Source organism: Gekko japonicus, unplaced genomic scaffold (genome assembly GCF_001447785.1).
Source record: "Gekko japonicus isolate JY-2015 unplaced genomic scaffold, Gekko_japonicus_V1.1 scaffold811, whole genome shotgun sequence".
NCBI classification, from domain to species: Eukaryota; Metazoa; Chordata; class Lepidosauria; order Squamata; family Gekkonidae; genus Gekko; species Gekko japonicus.
The window spans coordinates 186,677-206,986 of record NW_015164208.1 but is presented as its reverse complement, the minus strand read 5'-3'; the positions used below and the strand labels follow the sequence as shown (position 1 = coordinate 206,986).

Genomic DNA, 20,310 nt, shown 5'->3' with positions numbered 1-20,310 from the left:
AAAGAGTCCGACCGGCCACCCAACATCAGATAGAGCTGGGTCTCATCCGCATATTGATGACACCCAAGCCCGTACTTTCGGGCAATCTGGGCAAGGGGGCGCATATAGATGTTAAACAATAACGGGGAGAGAACAGTCCCCTGGGGCACCCCACACACAAGAGGGTGCCTCCGGGACTGCTGCTCCCCTATCACCACCCTTTGTCCCCGACCATGGAGAAAAGAGGTAAGCCATTGAAGGGCGAGCCCCTGAATCCCCACGTCGGCGAAACGGTGGGCCAGCAGCTGATGGTCGACTACATCAAATGCAGCCGACAGATCTAACAACAGCAGCGCCGCCACACCGCCTCGATCCAGATGTCATCGGAGGTCGTCAGTAAGGGCGACCAATACAGTCTCCGTCCCATGTCCCAGGCGGAAGCCGGACTGGAAGGGATCTAGGACGGAAGCGTCATCCAGAAAGCCCTGCAGCTGTATCGCCACCTCCCTCTCAATAAGTTTGCCCAAAAAGGGCAAATTGGACACCGGCCGATAGTTGGCCAATTTGGCCGGGTCTAAGGAAGGTTTTTTCAGGAGAGGGCGGACCATTGCTTCCTTGAGTGCCTCCGGGAACCGCCCTCCAGAGAGGGACGTGTTGATAATTTCCCTAAGCGCACCTCGCAGCCCCTCACGACCCGCTTTAACGAGCCAGGAGGGGCACGGATCAAGGACGCATGTGGTTGGGCGCACAGCTGTAAGCAATCTGTCAACTTCCTCCAGGCTGAGCAGGTGAAAGCGCTCTAAACCTGGCATCGAAGACGTGCAAGGGCCCTTGAGTTCACTCATTGTCTCAACTGTGGCGGGGAGGTCACGGCGGAGCGCCAAGACTTTATCTGCAAAATAGCTCGCAAAAGCCTCACAGCCAATATCCAATTCCCTAGCATTTGAACTGCTCTGCGGCAGAGTTGTCAACGACCGAATTGTTCTAAATAATTGGGCTGGGCGGGAGCTCGCAGACGCAATCCTGGCCGCATAGAAAACTCTCATAGCGGCCTTGACTGCCACCTCATAAGATCTCATAAACGTCCTATAGGATGCTCTTGACGCCTCGTCACGAGCGCGATGCCACCGTCTCTCTAACTGTCTCAGTTCCCACTTCATCAGCCGTAGCTCTTGGGAATACCAGGGTGCCAGCTTAGAGCGGGTGCGAAGAGGGGGCCTGGGAGCGATCTCATCGACGGCTGCGGAGAGTCGGTCATGCCAATCCTCCACAAGCTCATCTAACGAGCCACCAGGGGGCCTCGGATCCCAAAGGACCATCTGAAGCCCAATTGGATCCATTTGGCTCCTCGGGCGAGCCAAAATCTGCTCGCCGCCTAAACGGAGTCGGGGTGGCACATTCAGATGGGCCTTCAGTGCATAGTGGTCCGACCATGGTACTGCTTCCGCAGTAATTTATTTATTTATTTATTTAATTCAAATTATACCTCGCCCTCCCCGCAATGCGGGCTCAGTCCGGTCCACTGTCAACCCTGCCGCGAAGATCAGATCGAGCGTGTGACTGGCCCGATGCATGGGAGCTGATACGAACTGCGAGAGTCCCAGTGCCGCCATGGACGACACTAGATCCGTAGCCCGGCTGGAAGCCGCGTCATCGACATGGACGTTGAAATCACCCATGACTACCCGTCCTCCTCGGAAGGCAGGCTCAGGGCGGCTAAAGAAACCAAGACCTCTGTGTTTAGAGGATGTGGTGGTCTGACTTGGTTCGGGCTCTTTTTGTAGCAGGAACTCCTTTGCATATTAGGTGACACCCCCCCAATGTAGCCAATCCTCCAAGAGCTGACAGAGCTTTTCTTACAGGGGCTACTGTAAGCTCTTGGAGGATTGGCTACATTAGGGGTGTGTTGCCTAATATGCAAAGGCCTTCCTGCTACAAAAAAAGCCCTTGCACAGTCAGGAAAGCATGGGAAAATTGGGAAGTTTGGGGTAGCACTTAAAAAAAAAAGTGTGAAATACTTTCCCTTTCCCCATGAGAAAAAACTTGTCTTTCAAAGCCTTTATTTCAACCAATTGTCCCCGTATACTCGGAAAACCCTGGCTCTTTTGCTCAATGATAAGGATCCCAAGATCGCTCTAGCAATTGCAAAATTCGTCTCAGTCCTTTTTAGCCCTTGCATCTTAAAAATAAGAAATACGTGTTTTCTGCTGCTCAGGATTCATGAATCAATGATCTTCTAAATAGGGCTACCAAGTCCCCCCGGGAGCGGGGAAAACCCCACCCCAGAGGCCCGTTCCCCGCCACCAGCGGATTGGGCCCCAGGGGGAACCCCACCCCGGCATGCACGTCACCAGGAAGTGACGTTATGACTCTGGGCACGCTGGGGGCGGGGTCACAACCATCCGAGGGGGAAAAATGTTTCTATGCATAGGATGCCGGACGGGAGTCCCCCGCTCCCGAAGATTTTCGACTTGGCAACCCTAGGTACAAAAGGAAACGAAACGAAAGCATTTTACTCATTCCAAATGTAGAGCATGAATAACTCCGAGGACTTTCCCTTTTTGCAGTGGGGTTTTTGGAAAATTTGGGGGGAGCACTAAACATCTAAATAGTTTTGCAACAATTAATATCCTATAATAGGTTGAATGCTAATACGTTTTTAAAGAGCTCGGTGTTTTCAATATTGTAAAGTTTAGCTCTAATAGTCAGACCTGCTGGCTGTCCTTCCTGCTATGGTGACTCTATGAGACTGTTTCTGTTCAAATGATGCACTTCCTTTAGTTTACTAGGGAATATGCTTTCTACCTTCCACTTTTATTTTTTCTTACCTGTCAGACATAATGAAATACAATTAAGCAGGACTATTTTGGGGCAGGAACGCACAGGAACGGAGTTCCGGCTGGCTCCCAAGTTGGCCATGCCCAGCAGAAACTTATTAGCATAATAGGCCACACCCAACAGCAGAAACTCATTAGGATTGGCTACATTAGGGGTGTGTGGCCTAACATGCAAAGGAGTTCCTGCTACAAAAAAGGCCCTGGGGTTTGACAACAAACAAGGTAAACAGGATAACAAGCAAAAGGTGCGTGTGGCTGAATAACCACACTTCTGGTAACATGGGGGTGCGGCCTAATGTGCTAATGAGCTGTGCTGTCATGGGTGTGGCCCAATATGCTAATGAGTTCCTACTGTTGGGTGTGGCCTATTATGCTAATGAGTTCCTGCTGGGCTTTTTCTACAAAAAGAGCCCTGCGAATTAAGACACATCTGCATAGGTTGCAGCATGTGCTGGGTATACTTGTAATTTTTCTAGAAGAAAATGAAGATATTTATACTTTCAAATTCTGTAAATATGCCTTATGGTATATGTTTATTTGCTGGCTAAGTTGATCAATGGGAAAAATGGCAGGATGATAAGAAAATAAATATTGTGCATGTTTCAATTTCCCCCAAAATTTTGGGTTTTCCCCTGGAAAAAAGGGGGGGGACAGTTCCCCCCATGGCTTCAGAATTTCCAGACATTTCACATCTCCAGTTCGGAAAGAGCTTTCTCTGTCTGAGATCCTGGAGAGTTGCTGCCAATCAAAGTAGACAACACTCAGCTAGACAGATGAATGGTCTGCCTTTGTAGAAGGCCCCTGCACACGTTCAGGGTACATCATTGAACTGAAAGCAGGTGTGCCCATTTTCCTCTGACTGTCGCAGAAGGGTACACAACAGATATTACAGAAAGAGTGACAGGCACCTTGGGGCCGCCGCAAAATGGAATGGCAAGCAATGAAGAGGATCGCTTTTGTACTGGCAGAGGTGCTTGTTCAATGGCACACATGTCCCCTGGCGAACCTTTTGTGCTGTGGGCTTTACTTGGAAGTCTTTTCACTGATTCTCAGGTGCATGAGCGACAAGAGGCAATAATATACCATGGACAAAAGGCATCCAGATTGAGGTGACCAGGGACACCGAGCTAGGCGCAAGAAAGCTGTTGGGGGGAGGTGGGACACGGACAAAGGAAGTGAAAAAGGACCCTCAGACAAAAGGCCCTTCTTTTCTTGAAAGCAATCCGCTTGTGCTGGAGGAGAGGAAGAAAAAGAAGAACATTCATTCAGCCATTGACCGGTGAAGTTGTCACAGCTGGCAATTCCCCAGAGCCCAAAATAAAAGGTTTGGCCTCCGTGATCACATTGGAGTCAATAGGTTGAGACACTTTCTTTGCAAAGACTGAGGATCTTGGAAGTCTCCTGACTGATGCTTCTAAACCTGATGTTTGCCAGAGAAAAGCAGATGTGTTGCAACCATGTTTCATATATGAAGTTGCCACTGGTCCCTCTAGAGGTGTATATATTCTGACAGGCTGTGGCTATCCAGGGTGGAGGTCTTTCCCATCATTCCCTACCTGATCCTTTTAACTGGAGATCTGCATACCAAACTAATGCTCTACCACTGGCCCCGGTATATCTTTTATATGTGATTGATGCAAAAATAACATTAACATTTCCTGTGGGGGAAATTTTGGCATGAGAAAGTGGTGCAAAAATAAGTTTTTTTAGTTAGATGATGAGTTAGATTCATCATAGTAAACATCAAAAACAAAACCCACAAAGTGGGTAATTCCAAGTCTAAGCAGCAGAATTGTAAAATGTAGTCACATCTGTATTTTTTTTAAAAAAAATTTATTTTCAGTTTTCCATAACATACATAGCATGCATAAATTTGCCCCTGTTTTTCAACAATTAGGAGGAGGTTCTGGATTTAACTTTTTCCTCGTACCATTTTATGGCTTTTTGCCATTTCTGTTTAAATTTTTCTTCCGTTTTACCCGCCAAAAACATGTTTAATTTATCCATTTCAATTATATTAAAGAGAGTGCTAATTAAATCTTCCATACTCGGTATACAATCAGATTTCCAGTTCTTAGCTATACATATTCTCGACAGTGTGACTATGTAAACAATAATACATACTTCATTATATTTTGGCCCATCTGGGATAATATTCAGTAAGAAAATTTCTGGTGTGAACGGAATGTCTATACCTAACACATCTTTTATCATTTGTTTAATGCTTTTCCAAAACCTCTGAATTTTATCACATTTCCACCAAATGTGGAAATATGTTCCTATGTTATGTTTGCATCTCCAGCAGATTCCTGAGACATTTTTATAGCATTTTTGGAGTCTGTCTGGCGTCCAATGCCATCTATAAGCCATTTTTATTATATTTTCTTTATATGATGTGGCTCTTAGGAGTTTTATCGACTTCCATGTTTTTTCCCAGTCTTCTTTTTCTAATTTTCGCCCCAGGTCGGTTTCCCAATTAGTCATTGGTGGTTTCTTCCACTGATCTATTTTTTCTTCTTCTAGCAAGAAGTTATATATTTTCTGCATCAGTTTTTCTTTTCCTCTCAACCATTTCTTATCTAATCGTGTCTCTTCAGTGTAGATTTTTGATTTTTTATCTTTAGTAAATCTTGAGATTAGTTGATTTCTTTCCCATATTGTAAGGTTTAGGTTCATTTTTTGCAATTCTTGCCATGATTTCAATTCATTTTCTTTGTTCAATAGGTCTTTGTAAGTTATCTTTTTATTTTCGGTTATCAGTGCAGGCAATATAAAAGCCTCTAGGGGTGAAACCCACTTAGGTATTTTCTCGTAATATTTTCCTTTTATACTTTTCCAGATTTTCATTAGTGGGCCCCTTACTGTGTGGTTTAGGAAGCTTTTCAATTTATAGTCTTTGTCGTACCACACATAGGCGTGCCAGCCCATGTGTAGATCGTATCCTTCTAGCATCAGTAATCTTTTATCTTCCAATAGGATCCAATCTCTTATCCATCCCATTGAGGCTGCCTGGTAATACAGATTCCAGTCTGGGAGACTCAATCTGTATTTTTCATGGTTCAAAGGAGCTTGGACCCTGGATCTCCTGTGTCCCATGCAAAATATACTGGCCCTGAAACTAACTCTGACACCAAACATCCTAGAAAAATATTGCTGTTATATTATTTTTCTTTTGGCCATCAAGTTACTGCCAATTTATGGTGAACTGATAGGGTTCTAAGGCAAGAGATGTTCAGAGGTGGTTTAGCGTCGCCTACCTCTGTGTAACAACCCTGGACTTCCTGGGTTGTCTCCCATCCAGGCACTAACCATGGCCGACCCTGCTTAGCTTCCCAGATCAGATAAGATCAGGCTAGCTGGAGCTATCCAGGTCAGATCATATTACTTAGTATGGACAAATGTTGATTTTAGAGAACTTTGTCAAAGAGACACATATATTGTATTTAAAATGTGGATAGTTTATATCTGAAAAGCCATCAATATTATTGTTCTTGTGTAGTTATATTTATTATTTATAAAGCCCTTTAAACTGTATGTGGCCCCTTACAGAGCGACACAAATTAAAATACTTGACCTTGTCTCCAAGGTGCAGCCAATCTGAAATTTATCTACACTTTTATTCCTCCTGTTCCCTACTGAGCTCAGAGGAGCAGACATGGTTCTCTTGCTCCCCATTTTATCCTCACAACAGCCCTGTAAATTAGATTAGGTTGAGGGAGAATGACTTCCACAAGGTCATCCAGTGAGCTCCGTGGCACGAGTTGAGATCCTTGTCCAACACTTGCACCACCACATGGCCTCTATGCCATGTTATTGAACCTCCAGAGTAACTGTTTGGCCAGGGTGATAGACCTTATGTTGATGTCTTCCCATCCCCTTATCCCATCCCTTGTAACCTTCCTGTCCTATAAAGTATTAAAACCAAATAAAAAATTTAAAAGGGTGATAGACCTTATGTTCACATCACACTGGTTCCAATAGATAAATTTGAGTCAACTGAATCAGGATAGAGGGAACACACAAGAAGTTGCCTTGTACTGAAACACATCATTGGTCCTTATTGTCTGCTCAGACTGGCAGCAGCTTTTTTGAGTCTCAGGCAGAAGTCTCAGGCACTACACTTCTGAATCCCAGAGCCAGGAGGCAACATCAGGTGAAGGTTTCAGCCTCTATGTCCCGTTGTTGGCTGTCCAGAGGAACTGGTTGGCCACTGTGTGAGACAGGATGCTGGACTAGATGGACTATTGGTCTGATCCAGCAGAGCTGTCTTTATGTTCTTATGAAGGTCTTGACCTCTATGCCTTGTTGGACTTTCAGAGGAATTGGTTGCCCACTGTGTGAGACAAGATGCTGGACTAGATGGGCCATTGGTCTGATCCAGCAGGGCTCTTCTTATGTTCTTATGATCCTTTTAAGTGGAGATGTCAGGGATTGAACCTGGGGTCTTCTACATGCCAAGCAGATGCTCTGCCACTGAGCCACAGCTCCTCCCCAAACCTTGTGGGCAAAACCAGATGGCAAAACCCCTGAATTAAATTTCAGGAACAGAACTTGTCAAAGTTTGCGGTTTGAATAGTCACACTGTACTTCTGATAATTTGCCAAATGTTAAACTGGTGTGAAGGTTTGTTTTGTCTCTTCTGTGGTGGTTACTAGAGAATGGTTTACCTTTCCATGCCTTTTTAAATCTGTTAGAATCCATCCTAGACTAAGGCCCATTATGCACAGGCATTTTCCTTCGTTTTCACCGTGCATGTCCTTTGGGTTTTCTTTGTCATTCTGCATTGATTTCCCTCCCTTCAGCACTCAGTTTGCTTTGTGGTTGCTGTTTTCCTGGGTTTTCTGAGACTGCTTTTGTGCCGATTTTCCCCTTGTTTCACTTCCAAGCCAAAAGTTATTCAAAAGCATTCTGATTCCCTCGGATTTCCCACACACACGCCCTTTAGCCACCCCTCAAAGATGAGTCTCTCGCCCACATCAAGGTTGTTCCACCCACTCTGCACCTTCCGTCATCCTCCCCCCTTTATCAGTGTGCAAGCTCCATTCCCCCCATTTTTATGTCCGCTACCTTTGTACCAGGCAGGCAAGTCACCATACGGTCACCCACCTGTCTACCTGCCTAAGGATCGAATCACCAACTACCAAGAGCCTTCCTCTGCCCAGGGATGGTTCCTTGGTGCGAAAGGATACCCGCTCACCAGCTGGGGAAGAGGTCCCTTCTGAGGGCACAATCCCCTTATCCTCAGCACAGTGCCCTGTTTCTCCTTGACCCTCATGCTCCCTGACAGCGGCGGGGCTGCCAGATCCAGAGTGGGACATGTCTAACAAGTCCCCGAGAGTCTTTTCTGTGTGCCTTAACTGACTGTCTCTGCTTCTCTAGGTCAGCCACCTTGACCTCAAGGGAGCAAACACATTCTCTGAGAACCAGGAGCTCCTTGCACCGAGCACACACCCAAGACTTCTGTCCAGTGGGCAGATAGTCATACATGTGACACTCCGTGCAAAACACTGGATAGCCCCCAACCCCCTGCTGGCATTCTGACTTCATAATTCTTTTAAAATAGTAAATATAATCCCCCTTTTAAAACCCTTTGTATTTATGTGGTTTTTCTTGTCGAAGTCAACGTACCTTACAGGGAAGACAAGCCTAGGGCCTTGGCTTTGTGGCTCTTCTTGGGCTTCTTACAGAGCCCCTAGTCTAAGAGCCACAGGCAAAGAGCCCTTTAGCTCACCCTTCATCTCGTGCCAGAGGCTCATGCTTTCTTAAATACTGAATTACAGTCAATCACAGTCAAACAATGCCCCTTCCTCTCCCTCTCTCAAGCAGCCAGGACTCTGCAACAACTCTAATCACTTTCACACACTCCCAAACACAGTCCTCCCACACAATATCCTCAGCTGATGCATTCTGTACACTCGTGTTCCCCCATATTATGAGATTGTGTTTCTCCCATTTCTCACAGTGGCTGATAACACAGCAGAGAATCCCCTAGTGCCTGGCAATGTGGAAAACCAGGGCTGCTTGTCAGTTTCGAAAAAAAGTCTTGTCATTTTCAACATCGGTCCTTCTCACCCCCTTTTTGCCTGCCTGCCTTTCTGTGCCCTTTCATTCAACAATCTAACTCTAAAATGCATGCACAAAACCTAGACTATGAAGATTTAAATGGAAGGCACTTGCTGGATGCTACTGCACAGCTGTGATAGGGCAATTGTGTAAATTAAAAAAAGAAGACTTTGGATGCCACCCCCCACAAGTGACATTTCTTCCTGATTTAAGAAAGTGCATTTTTGAAATTGTAGCTGCAGAATAAATACACCGGAAGAAAAAGAATAGTGCGTAAGGTGAGCACAGAATCTGAAGTCAAGATTAAAGGTGTACTGCTCTGAAAATCTGCAGTAATGGGCCTATGACTTATTTTTTTAGCCATTAAAAGACTCATCGCCTGCATTTCCACCCAAAGCTTCTCAGGGCTACTAACAAGAATGTATGTGACTTAAAAGGATATTTTAAGAGAAAACTATTCAAAACAATAAAAGTGTTGTTGAAATTGGCAATGAATGTTTGCAGCGACCCAGAGAGATGAGCTGATACTGCCTTTTTCATTTTTTCCCCTTGATTTCATATAATTAGTGTCAATGGCTTTGGTTCCTTCCATTTTTTGTTACTGTCAACTATTATTCTTTCTTGTCTTTTATGGGTCTACCTGAGAGTATTTAATTTATTGCCAAAAGTAGCTGGCCGCATGAAATAATGTTGCTTTCCTTTGGTCTCCCGCCTACCTTAGGTAACAGAAACTCGGACAGGCCCTTTGGGCTGCAACAGTTATGACAATCTGGACTCTGTGAGTTCCGTCCTTCTGCAAAGCACTGAGAGCAAACTCCACTTGCAAGGTAAGTCAACAGAGCTGTCTTATTTCAAAAGGGAAGAAAATGAAGTTCAAATCGGCACCTGTTGCGCTTCTAGCAACTGGCCGGGACATACTGGGGGGTGCAGACTGTTGCACTGGTGGTGGGCCGACACGTGATGACATCACTTCTGATGCAGAACTGGAAGTGACATCATCACATCATGGTGACATTCTCGAATTCACCCAAAACTCAACCCTATTGGGCGAAACCTAGAGTTTCGGCCGAATACAATGGCATCACCTCCAATCCCCCCCCCCCCACTGGCCTGTGAAGTGTTAGTGGGAAATGGGGGCCAATGCCAGAAAGTCTTCTACTGTTCTCTCAATACTGTCCTGTTGATTCCACATTGTTTCCACTCTTATTTTATTTTGGGATTTTTACCCCACCCTACCCTGGTGGCTCAAGTGGTTAAAACGCTGAACTGCAGACCAGAAGGTCGGTAGTTCAGCAGTTCAAGACCCAAGTGCTGCATGATGGAGTGAGCTCCCATCTCTGGTCCCAGCTCCTGCCGGCCACATGACCATGGAAATGTCTTTGGACAGCGCTGGCTCTTCGGCTTGGAAATGGAGATGAGCACCGCATCCCTAGAGTCAGATTTGACTGGCTTTCAAGCAAGGGAGACCTTTACCTTACCCCGCAAGCAGGCTGAGGGCGGCTTACAACATTCCATACAGCAATTAAGTCAAAACATTACGACATTACCCAATTTAAAAGCATGAATAACTCAGTTTAAAACCTATTAGCAGCTCAATAGCATCCATTCTTATGACATTTATTATGTCTGCATGATTTTCAGGCAATGGCTTTAGGTGTTCGGCAGTTCTGTGATTGAGAGCTCAGAGCCGGGTCTGGAGGGCAGGATTAAGATTTTAGAGAAGTTGATCTTCTGCTTTAAGAACAACAGGTTTCTCATCCTTAAGAATGTGAAAAAAACAGTAATTTCAAAGCATGTAAGTTCTTGACTGGTTGAATGTCGATCTTTTCCAACATCAGAAGAGGTAGTGGGTCTCCAGTGATCAAGGCATCCGGGACTTTATGTTATGGCTCACAGTGTTTTGAGAGGGCCTTTTAGATTGTGTGTGTTTGTGTGTAAAGGGTTCTTCTCCTCTACTTTAACAACATCCATGCATGTATTGCTAAAACACTATAAAAGAGCTATTCTGTTGAGAACACAAGTGTGACCTTATCAAGATTCTTTGGTTGTGGTGTTTTTCCAATGTGCATATGCATTACCCTTAACCATTTCTAGCATTAATTCCTGAACCGGAGAACGCACACGTGGTCCCTGCTTTCTGTTCCTTCAGTTTATTTGCATCTTTTCCTCTTTTATATTATTGATGAGCTTGTTTACACTGATAAAATGTATATTGCCATATTTTATCAATGCACACATGGCTCCAGTTCTGGAATTAATGTTAGAAATTTCTCCAGTTCAACCAGAATTATGGAGCGATAGAACTATAATTCTGGTACTATAAAGGAACAGAACTGGGGAAATATACTATCTAGTACATTTTATCCCATCCTTCCTCCAGGGAGCTCGGAGCTGCATAAATACTTCTTCTTTCCCCCTTTTATCCTTGCAGCAATCCTGTGAAGTTAGGCTCTGTGTGTGTGTGTTTGTGTGTGTGTGTGTGTGTGAGAGAGAGAGAGAGAGAGAGAGAGAGAGAGAGAGAGAGAGAGAGAGAGAGAGATTAATCCAAGGTCAGTGTGCATGCTTTATGGCAGTGTGGGGATTTAAACCAGGATTCCAGCTCAGCAGACTGGACCTCCATACAGGCAGTCCCTTTGAGGTTATTTTTTGGCAGTGTGTTATCAATGCACTTGAGCACTAAGGTCACATACAGGGGGAGAATTTGTTCAAAGCTGCTTAACACCACCAGTTTTATCGCATTCAGAAACAAATGGCAGGCAAATGTAGACCAGGGGTCCCCAACGTGGTGAGGGTGGGCACTGGGCACCAAGACATTGATCAACAACTTCCCTAGTGGCCACCGAGTGTTTTTAGAAAGTGGGTGGGGCTAGGTGGAGCTTTTGCCCAGCAAGGCTTCTTATTGGTCATTGGAGAGTTGATTGGTTGTGCAGATTTTTTTAAATGTTGCTTTGGCAGAATCTGCTACCACAACACAAGGATCTTCTTTAGGGTTCCCATTCCCCAAACTGGGGGGGATCCCCCACTTTTTCAGGGCTTCTGTCCACCACCAGCCACTTGGCCGGAAGGGGAAACCCCACCCCCAAACAGTGATGTTGCATGGCGATGCTCTGCTTTTTGGCAATGGTTTGAGGACAATTTTACCATAGAGTTTTGACCCAAAAGCAGAGCAGTGCTGTGCGACATCCCTGATGTGATTATGTCATTCCCATGTGACATCATTACATTGGGGATATCATGTGACATCTCCTCCTCCTCCTCCTCCAGGAACAACCCCAAATCCCCCCACTGGCATGAAGGTATAACCTGGCAACCCTAATCTTCTTTGTATGATTGAAGGAAAGCTGTGGTAGCCATTTTGTAGTGGTTAGAAGCATGGACTCTAATCTGGGAGAACTGGGTTGGATTCCCCACTCCTCCACATGCAGCTTCTGATGTGACCTTGGGTCAGTCACAAGTTCTCTCAGAGGTGTTCTTGCAAGTACAGTTCTAGAGAGAGCTCTCTCAGCCCCACCTACCTCACAGGGTCTCTGTTGTGAGGAGGGGAAGGGAAAGGAAATTGTAAGCCTCTCTCAACCTCGTTCAGGTACTGAAGGGTGGGGTATAAATCCAGTCTCCTCCTCCTCCTCCTCCTCTTCTCCTCCTCCTTCTCCTGTGGCAGCCATTTTGTGGCAGCCATTTTGTGGCTGCACCCACCATGTTGTGTCAGAATCCCGCAGATGCCCATGGGCTCCAAAAGTTTGTGGACAAGTACAGTTCTAGAGAGAGCTCTTTCAGCCCCACCTACCTCACAGGGTCTCTGTTGTGGGGAGGGAAAGGGAAAGGAAATTGTAAGCCTCTCTCAACCTCCTTCAGGTACTGAAGGGCGTGGTATAAATCCATTCTCTTCCTCCTCCTCCTCCTCCTCTGCCTCCTCTTCTTCTCCTTCTCCTCCTCCTCCTGTGGCAGCCATTTTGTGGCAGCCATTTTGTGGCTGCACCCACAGATCAGAATCCCACAGATGCCCATGGGCTCCAAAGGTTTGTTGACATTGTAGTACAATGTTAATTCCTAGTGCTTCTCCTACTGGTTATGGGATGGTGGGCCCCAAAGCCCATGTTTGCTTCTGTGCCAGGTCATATCACTGCCACCCTTTGCCCACTTCAGGCCAACAGTGGCTGAGGAGTTTGGCATGCCTGGTGTTATGGGAAAACTGCTCTTTTTCCCAAAAAGGCCTTTGACCCACAGCCAATTGCAGATTCTCGGCAGTGGCTTGTGCATGGCTGCTAATCAGATCAGAGGAGACTAAGTCACGATCCATTACCTGCAGCCCTGTGAATAATTCTTAATGAGGCCTTGTGAAGCAGCTGGAGAGGAAAGGCAAAGATCTGAGCTAATTATTCCAAGAGCCGCCTTCTAGATTGGGGAGAGAGAAAGAGAATGCTGAGACATGCTTTAAAGGTCACTTTAGTTTTATTAATAGAGGGCTGTGCTCTTCCTGCACCTGAGTGTCTTCTAGCTATTGCATTTTAAACCACCCTTTCCTCCAAGGAACTCCGGGGTAGATGGTAGAGTTGCCATTCCCATGACGGGGGCAGGGGTTTATCCTCTTTAGGGCCCCCCAATCTGCTGCCCACAGCTGGCCATTGGGTGACATCATCGTGCAGGGTACATTGCATGGGGATGCTCTAGCATTTGAGGAAAAAAACTTTATGGTTACCATAGAGTTTTTTCCTCATATGCTAGAGTGTCTCCCCTCAACATGCCCTGCATGATAATGTCACTTCGAGGTGACATCATCGTGGCAAAGCATGCACTCCAAAAAGTCCCCAGAATGGAGACGGACCCCCCCATGCCAGCAGTCAGGTAAGACCTGGTAACCCTAGTGGATAGGCATAGTTCGTCCTTCCCACTGGACCTCACTAGTGTTCCTTCTAAGCTGAGTTAGTGTGAGCTAGCTCACAGCCTTTTAGCCTCCAGTTCACACATTTTTGTCCTGGCTCAAGAAAGGATGGCTCCAGAGCAAACTTAATTTATGCAGCAGCCAAATCGCTCGCTCACAACTTTAATGCCAGGAGCTCACAAAGCAGAATTTTTGTTCACTAGACTCCTCAGCTCAGAGGAGTCATTGGACCTCACAACAATCCAGTGTGGCGGTTTAATCTAAGGGACAGTGACTGGCCCAAAGTCACCCAGCATGACTGAGAGGGACGATAAACCAGGTCTCCCAGATCTAGGACAGTTCAGTCCCATATATTTTAGTCCAACTGGGGAGTTCATGTGAAGTGAGGGTCTTCCCCCCTAGCTTCCACAGAACATTGTGGGCACATTCTTGCACCTCCAGCTTTCCCCCAGCTTTGCAGCGATCCGCAGCGCTGTGTTGCCAATGTGCACGTGTGTATAGATAAAACACATTTTAAAACTTTGGTCTGACCGTACTTACAATTATTTCAGCATTGTTTGTGCAATGTTTTTAAGGCGCACCCATGAAATGACACACAAGAGGAATCTTGATAAAGGGCATACGAGATCCCATCCTTCTTGCTTTGTTTGCAGTGTTTTATCGGCGTGCATCTGTAAAACAGAAGGTGGGAAAGATGCATATAGACAGAAGGGACCGAAAGCTGCTGCAAACTGCACATATACTGTGCTCTGTGCAGAAAACTGGGAAACCAAAAAAAAAAAAGTAACACAACATTCCTAATGCATCATTTTGACTTTGAATACAAGAGCAGGTTCATGACTGAACTCATCCAGATTGGTTTAGTGCCAGACAGCTGTTGACAGGCACAAATCCCCTTGAGGAAAGCTAGGTAGTGTTTGCAACTCTTCTTTAATAACAGTGACATGATTTGTATATAATGGGATGCAACTTACTTCCCTAGACTGATGCCAGTCATGGACCACCCCCCAAATCTGTAGGGAAGATTTCTGTACACCTGGCTCAGATTTGTGTCCTGCCCTTCCTCTGATGGACTCAGGACAGCACATTTAAAGTTCTCTCCCTCCATTTAATCCTTACAAGAACTCTACAATCATAGAATCATAGAATGTTAGAGTTGGATGGGGCCTTGCAGGTCATCGTCCAACCTCCTGCCCTATGCAGAAGCATAGCCGAAAGATACCCGAAAGATGGTCTTCCAGCCTCCACTCGAAAACGTCCAGTGAAGGAGCATCCACCACCTCCCGAAGCATTCTGTTCCACTGCTCAAGCACTCTTACAGTTAGGAAGTTTCTTCTGATATTTAGCCGGTATCGACTCCCTTGTAATTTCCACCGATTAGCTTGCTTGACACAGTTACAAAAGAGGCTCAAAGCCACCAAGTGAGCTGGAGTGCTGAGTCCCAAAGTTTAATTCTGTGTATGAACTTTCGTGCACATGCACACTTCCTCAGATATTCCTCATACCTTGAATAAAGCTTCGTTGGACTTAATGGTGCCACTGCACTCAGATTTTGTTCCACCGCTTCACACCAACATGGCTACCCCACCTGGATCTATCTTGTTGGAATCCAGGTCTCCCTGCTCAAAGTCCAATGCTCTAGCCACTGTACGAGCCCTGCTCCTAGGGGAGAACCTCTCCACGTGGCTGAACTCCCCAGTGAGTCCACAGTCTATGAAGGCTAGACACTTCTCAATCATGACCTTGAATCTGTTTCCTCCTTCCTTCCTTCCTTCCTTCCTTCCTTCCTTCCTTCCTTCCTTCCTTCCTTCCTTCCTTCCTTCCTTCTGTATTCCAAACATTTTCCCCCTCCCAACAGCTGCAAAGTTGTGTTTATCATGTCTGACAGCTGCCACTGCTCCCTGCTTGCTTGAGAACTAGGTCAGACAAAACTGGGTGATTCGCAGCCTTCGGGCAGGGAGTTCTAATCTGGACACGCAGCCCCCAAAAGAGAGTGACCTGCTTTATTCCCGTCTCCAACATGTCTGTCACCTCTTCTAGGCTCTACTGCTCTCCTGCATTTCAGACCATCTGCTAGATCACACTCTCACGGGGTGCCCAAGGAAGCTTTCACCCTCCCACTAAATCATCAATGCACCCCCCCCTCCAGAAGTTCAGGCTCACTCCTTGGAGGGGTTGCGTTGGTGACTGGGGGAGACCAACAGCGCCCCTGTCCCCTTGGCACACAGCGTTTACTCTCCGTGTGATTTCTTCCATTCCCTTCCACTCCACTGAGCTGTCGGCATTTAGAGAAATGCAACCGAGAGTCTCTGCAGCACAGGCAGATGGGCAACTGACCTGCGTGCCTTCATTATGCCGCAGTCCGACGGTTCCGTTCAAGCTTTAAACTCCTTTATCTGTCGGCCTGAAATCCCCGACTGTGATGACAAGGGGAAGACAACCGGGCTGGGGTGCTTGGGAAGAGTTTGCTCCCCCTCGCGATCCGTTCTCTCTCCCTGTCCTTGTGCGCACTGGAAACTGACTGAGTCTGACAAGCAGAACTTATCAGGTAGGAAGAAACAGCTGTGAATCCAAGGGGGCCTGGGGCTGCCGGATGGAAAGCCACAAACTTGAGTATAACCCAGGCGATTATAGACTGATGCCAGCTCTGTGTGTGCGTGTGTTGTACTGTTTGTGCGAGCTGCAGGACGCATGCTTTGACACAGCAGAAGAGGCAGATGTAGGCTTTTCCCATTGACCTTGAAGCATTTGCCTTTTTTGTTGTTGTTGCATACTCCTTGGCCCCATGGACGCCTGCCAACCTAGCAGTTCGAAAGCAAGAAATTGCAAGTAGATAAATAGGTACCGCTTTGGTGGGAAGGTAACAGCGTTCCGTGTGCCTCGGCATCTATTCATGCTGGCCACATGACTACGGAGATGTCTTCAGACAGTGCTGGCTCTTCGGCTTGGAAACGGGGATGAACCCTAGAGTCGGATTCGACTGGCTTTCGAGCAAGGGAAACCTTTACCTTTACTGGCCCCATGGTGAAGGTAAACTGGGTAGGGCGTGCACTGGGAAGCCTGCAATGAATCCCTCCAGATGAAAGCAGTCAGAAAGCAGTGCCACTTCGCAAGTGGCATCGTGCCCTGGTATAGGAAATGACATCATACACAAAGCTCATCTGTGCATCTGTGTTTGTAGACGTATCCTGATAACATCAGTTCCAGTCAGTTTATCAAAGAATGCACACCCGTGTGCAATCCTTGGGTACAATGAGCAGAAGGATGCAACAGAGCAGGACTGGCCAGCGCAGAAGTCATCTGTTCATAAAAATGTCAAGGTTTATAAAATGTAGAGGGCTGTAAAATGACGCATGGCTGGAAGAAAGCAGAGAGGTCTCGCCCTTCGCTCTAGAACTGGGAGTCATCCAATAAAATGGACTGGCAGCCAATTCAAGATTGGCAAGGAAAAGGACCTTCTCACGCTGTAGGGAATTAACTCGTGGAATTTGCCGCCACATGTGGTCGATGACTTGAGTGGTGAGAACGTGCTCTCAACTTATAGCTGACGTCTGGCGACTCCGTAGGTCAGAGATAAACAGGGGTGGTTGGCCATTGCCTGCCTCTGCATATCGACCCTGGACTTCGTTGGTGGTCTCCCACCCAAGTCCTAAGCAAAGCTGACCCTGCTTAGCTTTTGAGGTCTGATGACATTGGGCTAGCCTGGGCCAAGCTGATGGCTGGCTTATTTTTTTTTTATTTACTTATCTGAATTTACTAGCCTGCCCTTCCCTACAACTAGAGCTCAGGGCAGCTTACAACAAAACAGTTTACAAAATTCTTTAAGTTACAACCAACATTACGTCCACCTAAAAACAGATCAGCAAGTAATATACATATAGAAGATGATGGGAGGGGGGGATCAGTTCCCCCGGCCTCCTTGGGGGGGAGGGGTTGCGAGGGATGGGGAAGTGTATGAGAGTGCCAGATGTCATACTGTCCTGGTCGCTGTCCTCAACTGAATGCCTGGCAGAGCATCTCTGCGTTGCGTGCCCTGCGGAACGGTAATAACTCCCACAGGACATGGATGTCTTCCGGCAGAGAGTGGCACTAAGCAGGGACCAGGGCCAAAAAAACCCTGGCCCTGGTTGAGGACAGCCAGATCTCTCTCGGGCCGGGGGCCACCAGGAGGTTCTTATTCCCTGAGCATAATGCTCTTCCAGGGGCATACTGAAAGAGGCAGTCCTGAAGATACGTAGATTCCTGATCGTTAAGGGCCTTAAAGGTCAGGACCCAAACCTTGAACTTCTTGTTGTTGTTCAGTCGCACAGTCGAGTCCAACTCTTTGCGACTGCATGGACCAGATCATGCCAGGCCTTCCAGTCTTCCGCCGTCCTCTGAAGTTTGCTCAATTTCATGTTCGTTGCATCTATGAAACTGTCTCCTTTGCCATCCCCATCTTCTTTGACCTTCAAACTTTCCCAGCATCAGGGTCTTCTCCAGTGAGTGCTCCCTTCTCATTTGGTGGCCTTGAACTTAGGTGGCTTTAAAAGAGAAACAGACAAATCTGCAGAGGAGAGGTCTCCCCAGTGCCATCAGACATGATGATTCAGTGGAATTTCCATCTTCAGAGACAGGGTATCTCTATATAGCCATTGCTGAAATTCAACAACAGGGGAGCTGTTGGACTGGAGGCACTGCTTGTGAGCTTCCAAGGGCATCTAGTTGGTCAGTCTTGGATTCTATGGTAGACTAACTTTTGTTCTGATCCAGCAGTGTCTCCTTAGGTTCACATGTTGCCCAGACAGGGACCCAGAAGGGATTCAAGAGCGGCAAAGGAAAGAAAAACATATCATACAATGCAGTATGGGTAGGGCGGGATATAAATCCGAAGAATAAATAAATAAATAAATGAGTATTAACTTACAGAATTTGCTGACGTGAGATCTGGAAATGTCCACTGGCTTAGATGGTCAGACTTGGCTCTTCTTCCCTGCTTGAAGGTTGAAGGACACCTTTGCACGTCCTGAATTGGCAGGGACTCTGTGAATGAGAACGGAGAGCGTTTGAGCCAGAAGCTCTCCCTTTATATCTGTTCCCATTTGACATTCTAATGTGTGCCTCCTGGGGCTTTGTACCACAGTGCCTCGTGGCATAACCTTATATGAACTGGCAGATGCGATGAGGTTTTCGGCTCGACAGCATCCACGCTGTGCCGCGCTCGGTCGCTCGTGCCCTCTCTTCCCCGCTTATGACTCCTGGAGAAGAAATTGCACAGCAAAATTATAATTCTTCCTGTCACCTTCTCAAGTTGCTAATGAAATAGTTTCTTTTGTGTGTGTGTTTTTTTAAAAAAAAAAACCCTTGTACACAATACATATTTCTATTTTCTCCCTCTTTGTGGCTTGCTGCTAGGTCTCCAGGTCATCTTCCCTCAGTATTTACAAGAGAAGTTTGTGCAGTCGGCATTGAGTTACATCATGTGCAACGGGGAGGGAGAATACATATGTCGAGATAGCCAGTGTGGTTGCCAGTGTGCAGAAGAATTCCCACAATGCAACTGTCCCATCACTGACATTCAGATCATGGAATACACATTGGCCAACATGGCAAAATCTTGGACAGAGGCCTATAAAGACCTGGAGAACTCAGGTAAATGACTGGGAAAAGAGGGTTTTAGGGTCCTTAAAATTTAAAAGAAAGGTAGACAGTCAAAGGATACCAGTCTGAACTCTTTCCTTCCCGGCTTTGTTGCATGTGTTTTTGCAGATGAATTTAAATCTTTCATGAAGAGGCTACCTAACAACCATTTCCTGACCATCGGGAGCATCCACCAGCACTGGGGGAATGACTGGGACCTCCAGAACCGCTACAAACTCCTGCAGAGCTCCATGGAGGCCCAACGCCAGAAGATCCAGCGCACCGCCCGCAAGCTGTTTGGTCTCAGCGTCCGGTGTCGGCACAATCCGAATCACCAGCTGCCTAGAGAAAGGTACCGGACCTTTAGCTGTTGTGGCAGAGAGTAAGCCCTATAAGGTGGTCATGTGTCCACCATCTTCCATGGGTCGTTTGTTTCCTGTAGGCAGCCCATATACCGCTTGGTAAAGGAGTCGGAGCAACTAAGGGACTCTAAGGAAGAGAGTGGGAGATAAAAACTTCATGATACATCTGTCACCTGGCCCTCCATCTCTGGTTCCATCAATGGCCAGCCATGCTGTGGAGAGAGAGGGAAAAGGAACAAGGCTTCTTCCCTTGGAGTCCCTGGTCAACTGACTCTTCCCCTTATGGGTACCATGGCACTTGCCCCTATGTTTTGTGGTTTCCACTTCTTTCTTCCCCAAAGCAAAGAGCCAATCTTGGCTCTCCTCTACCTCATTGCTCCAGAAGAGACCGAAAAGCACCATCTTTTGATGGCAAGGAGCCGTCATTCATAACGAGATGTTTCCATCATGGAAGGATGCTTGACTTGGAACTTCCCAACATATTGTGACTGATCTCAGCCCCCTTGGCAGCCTTTTATGGTTGGCCAGATCCCGGCAGCTATTTTGTAGGAGTTCCCACTACCTGTTCTCA

The 20,310-nt window shown here is 46.7% G+C and overlaps 1 protein-coding gene across 1 annotated transcript in view; it reads left to right on the top strand.

The window, feature by feature from the left end:
• Positions 1–20,310, top strand: part of BRINP1 (bone morphogenetic protein/retinoic acid inducible neural-specific 1) — a 198,343-nt gene that overhangs the window by 164,985 nt on the left and 13,048 nt on the right. Inside the window, exons 5-7 of the mRNA XM_015408431.1 lie at positions 9,601–9,706; positions 19,153–19,389; positions 19,507–19,729. Of these exons, the coding sequence (XP_015263917.1) occupies positions 9,601–9,706; positions 19,153–19,389; positions 19,507–19,729 (566 nt within the window). The remainder of the gene's footprint in view (positions 1–9,600; positions 9,707–19,152; positions 19,390–19,506; positions 19,730–20,310) is intronic.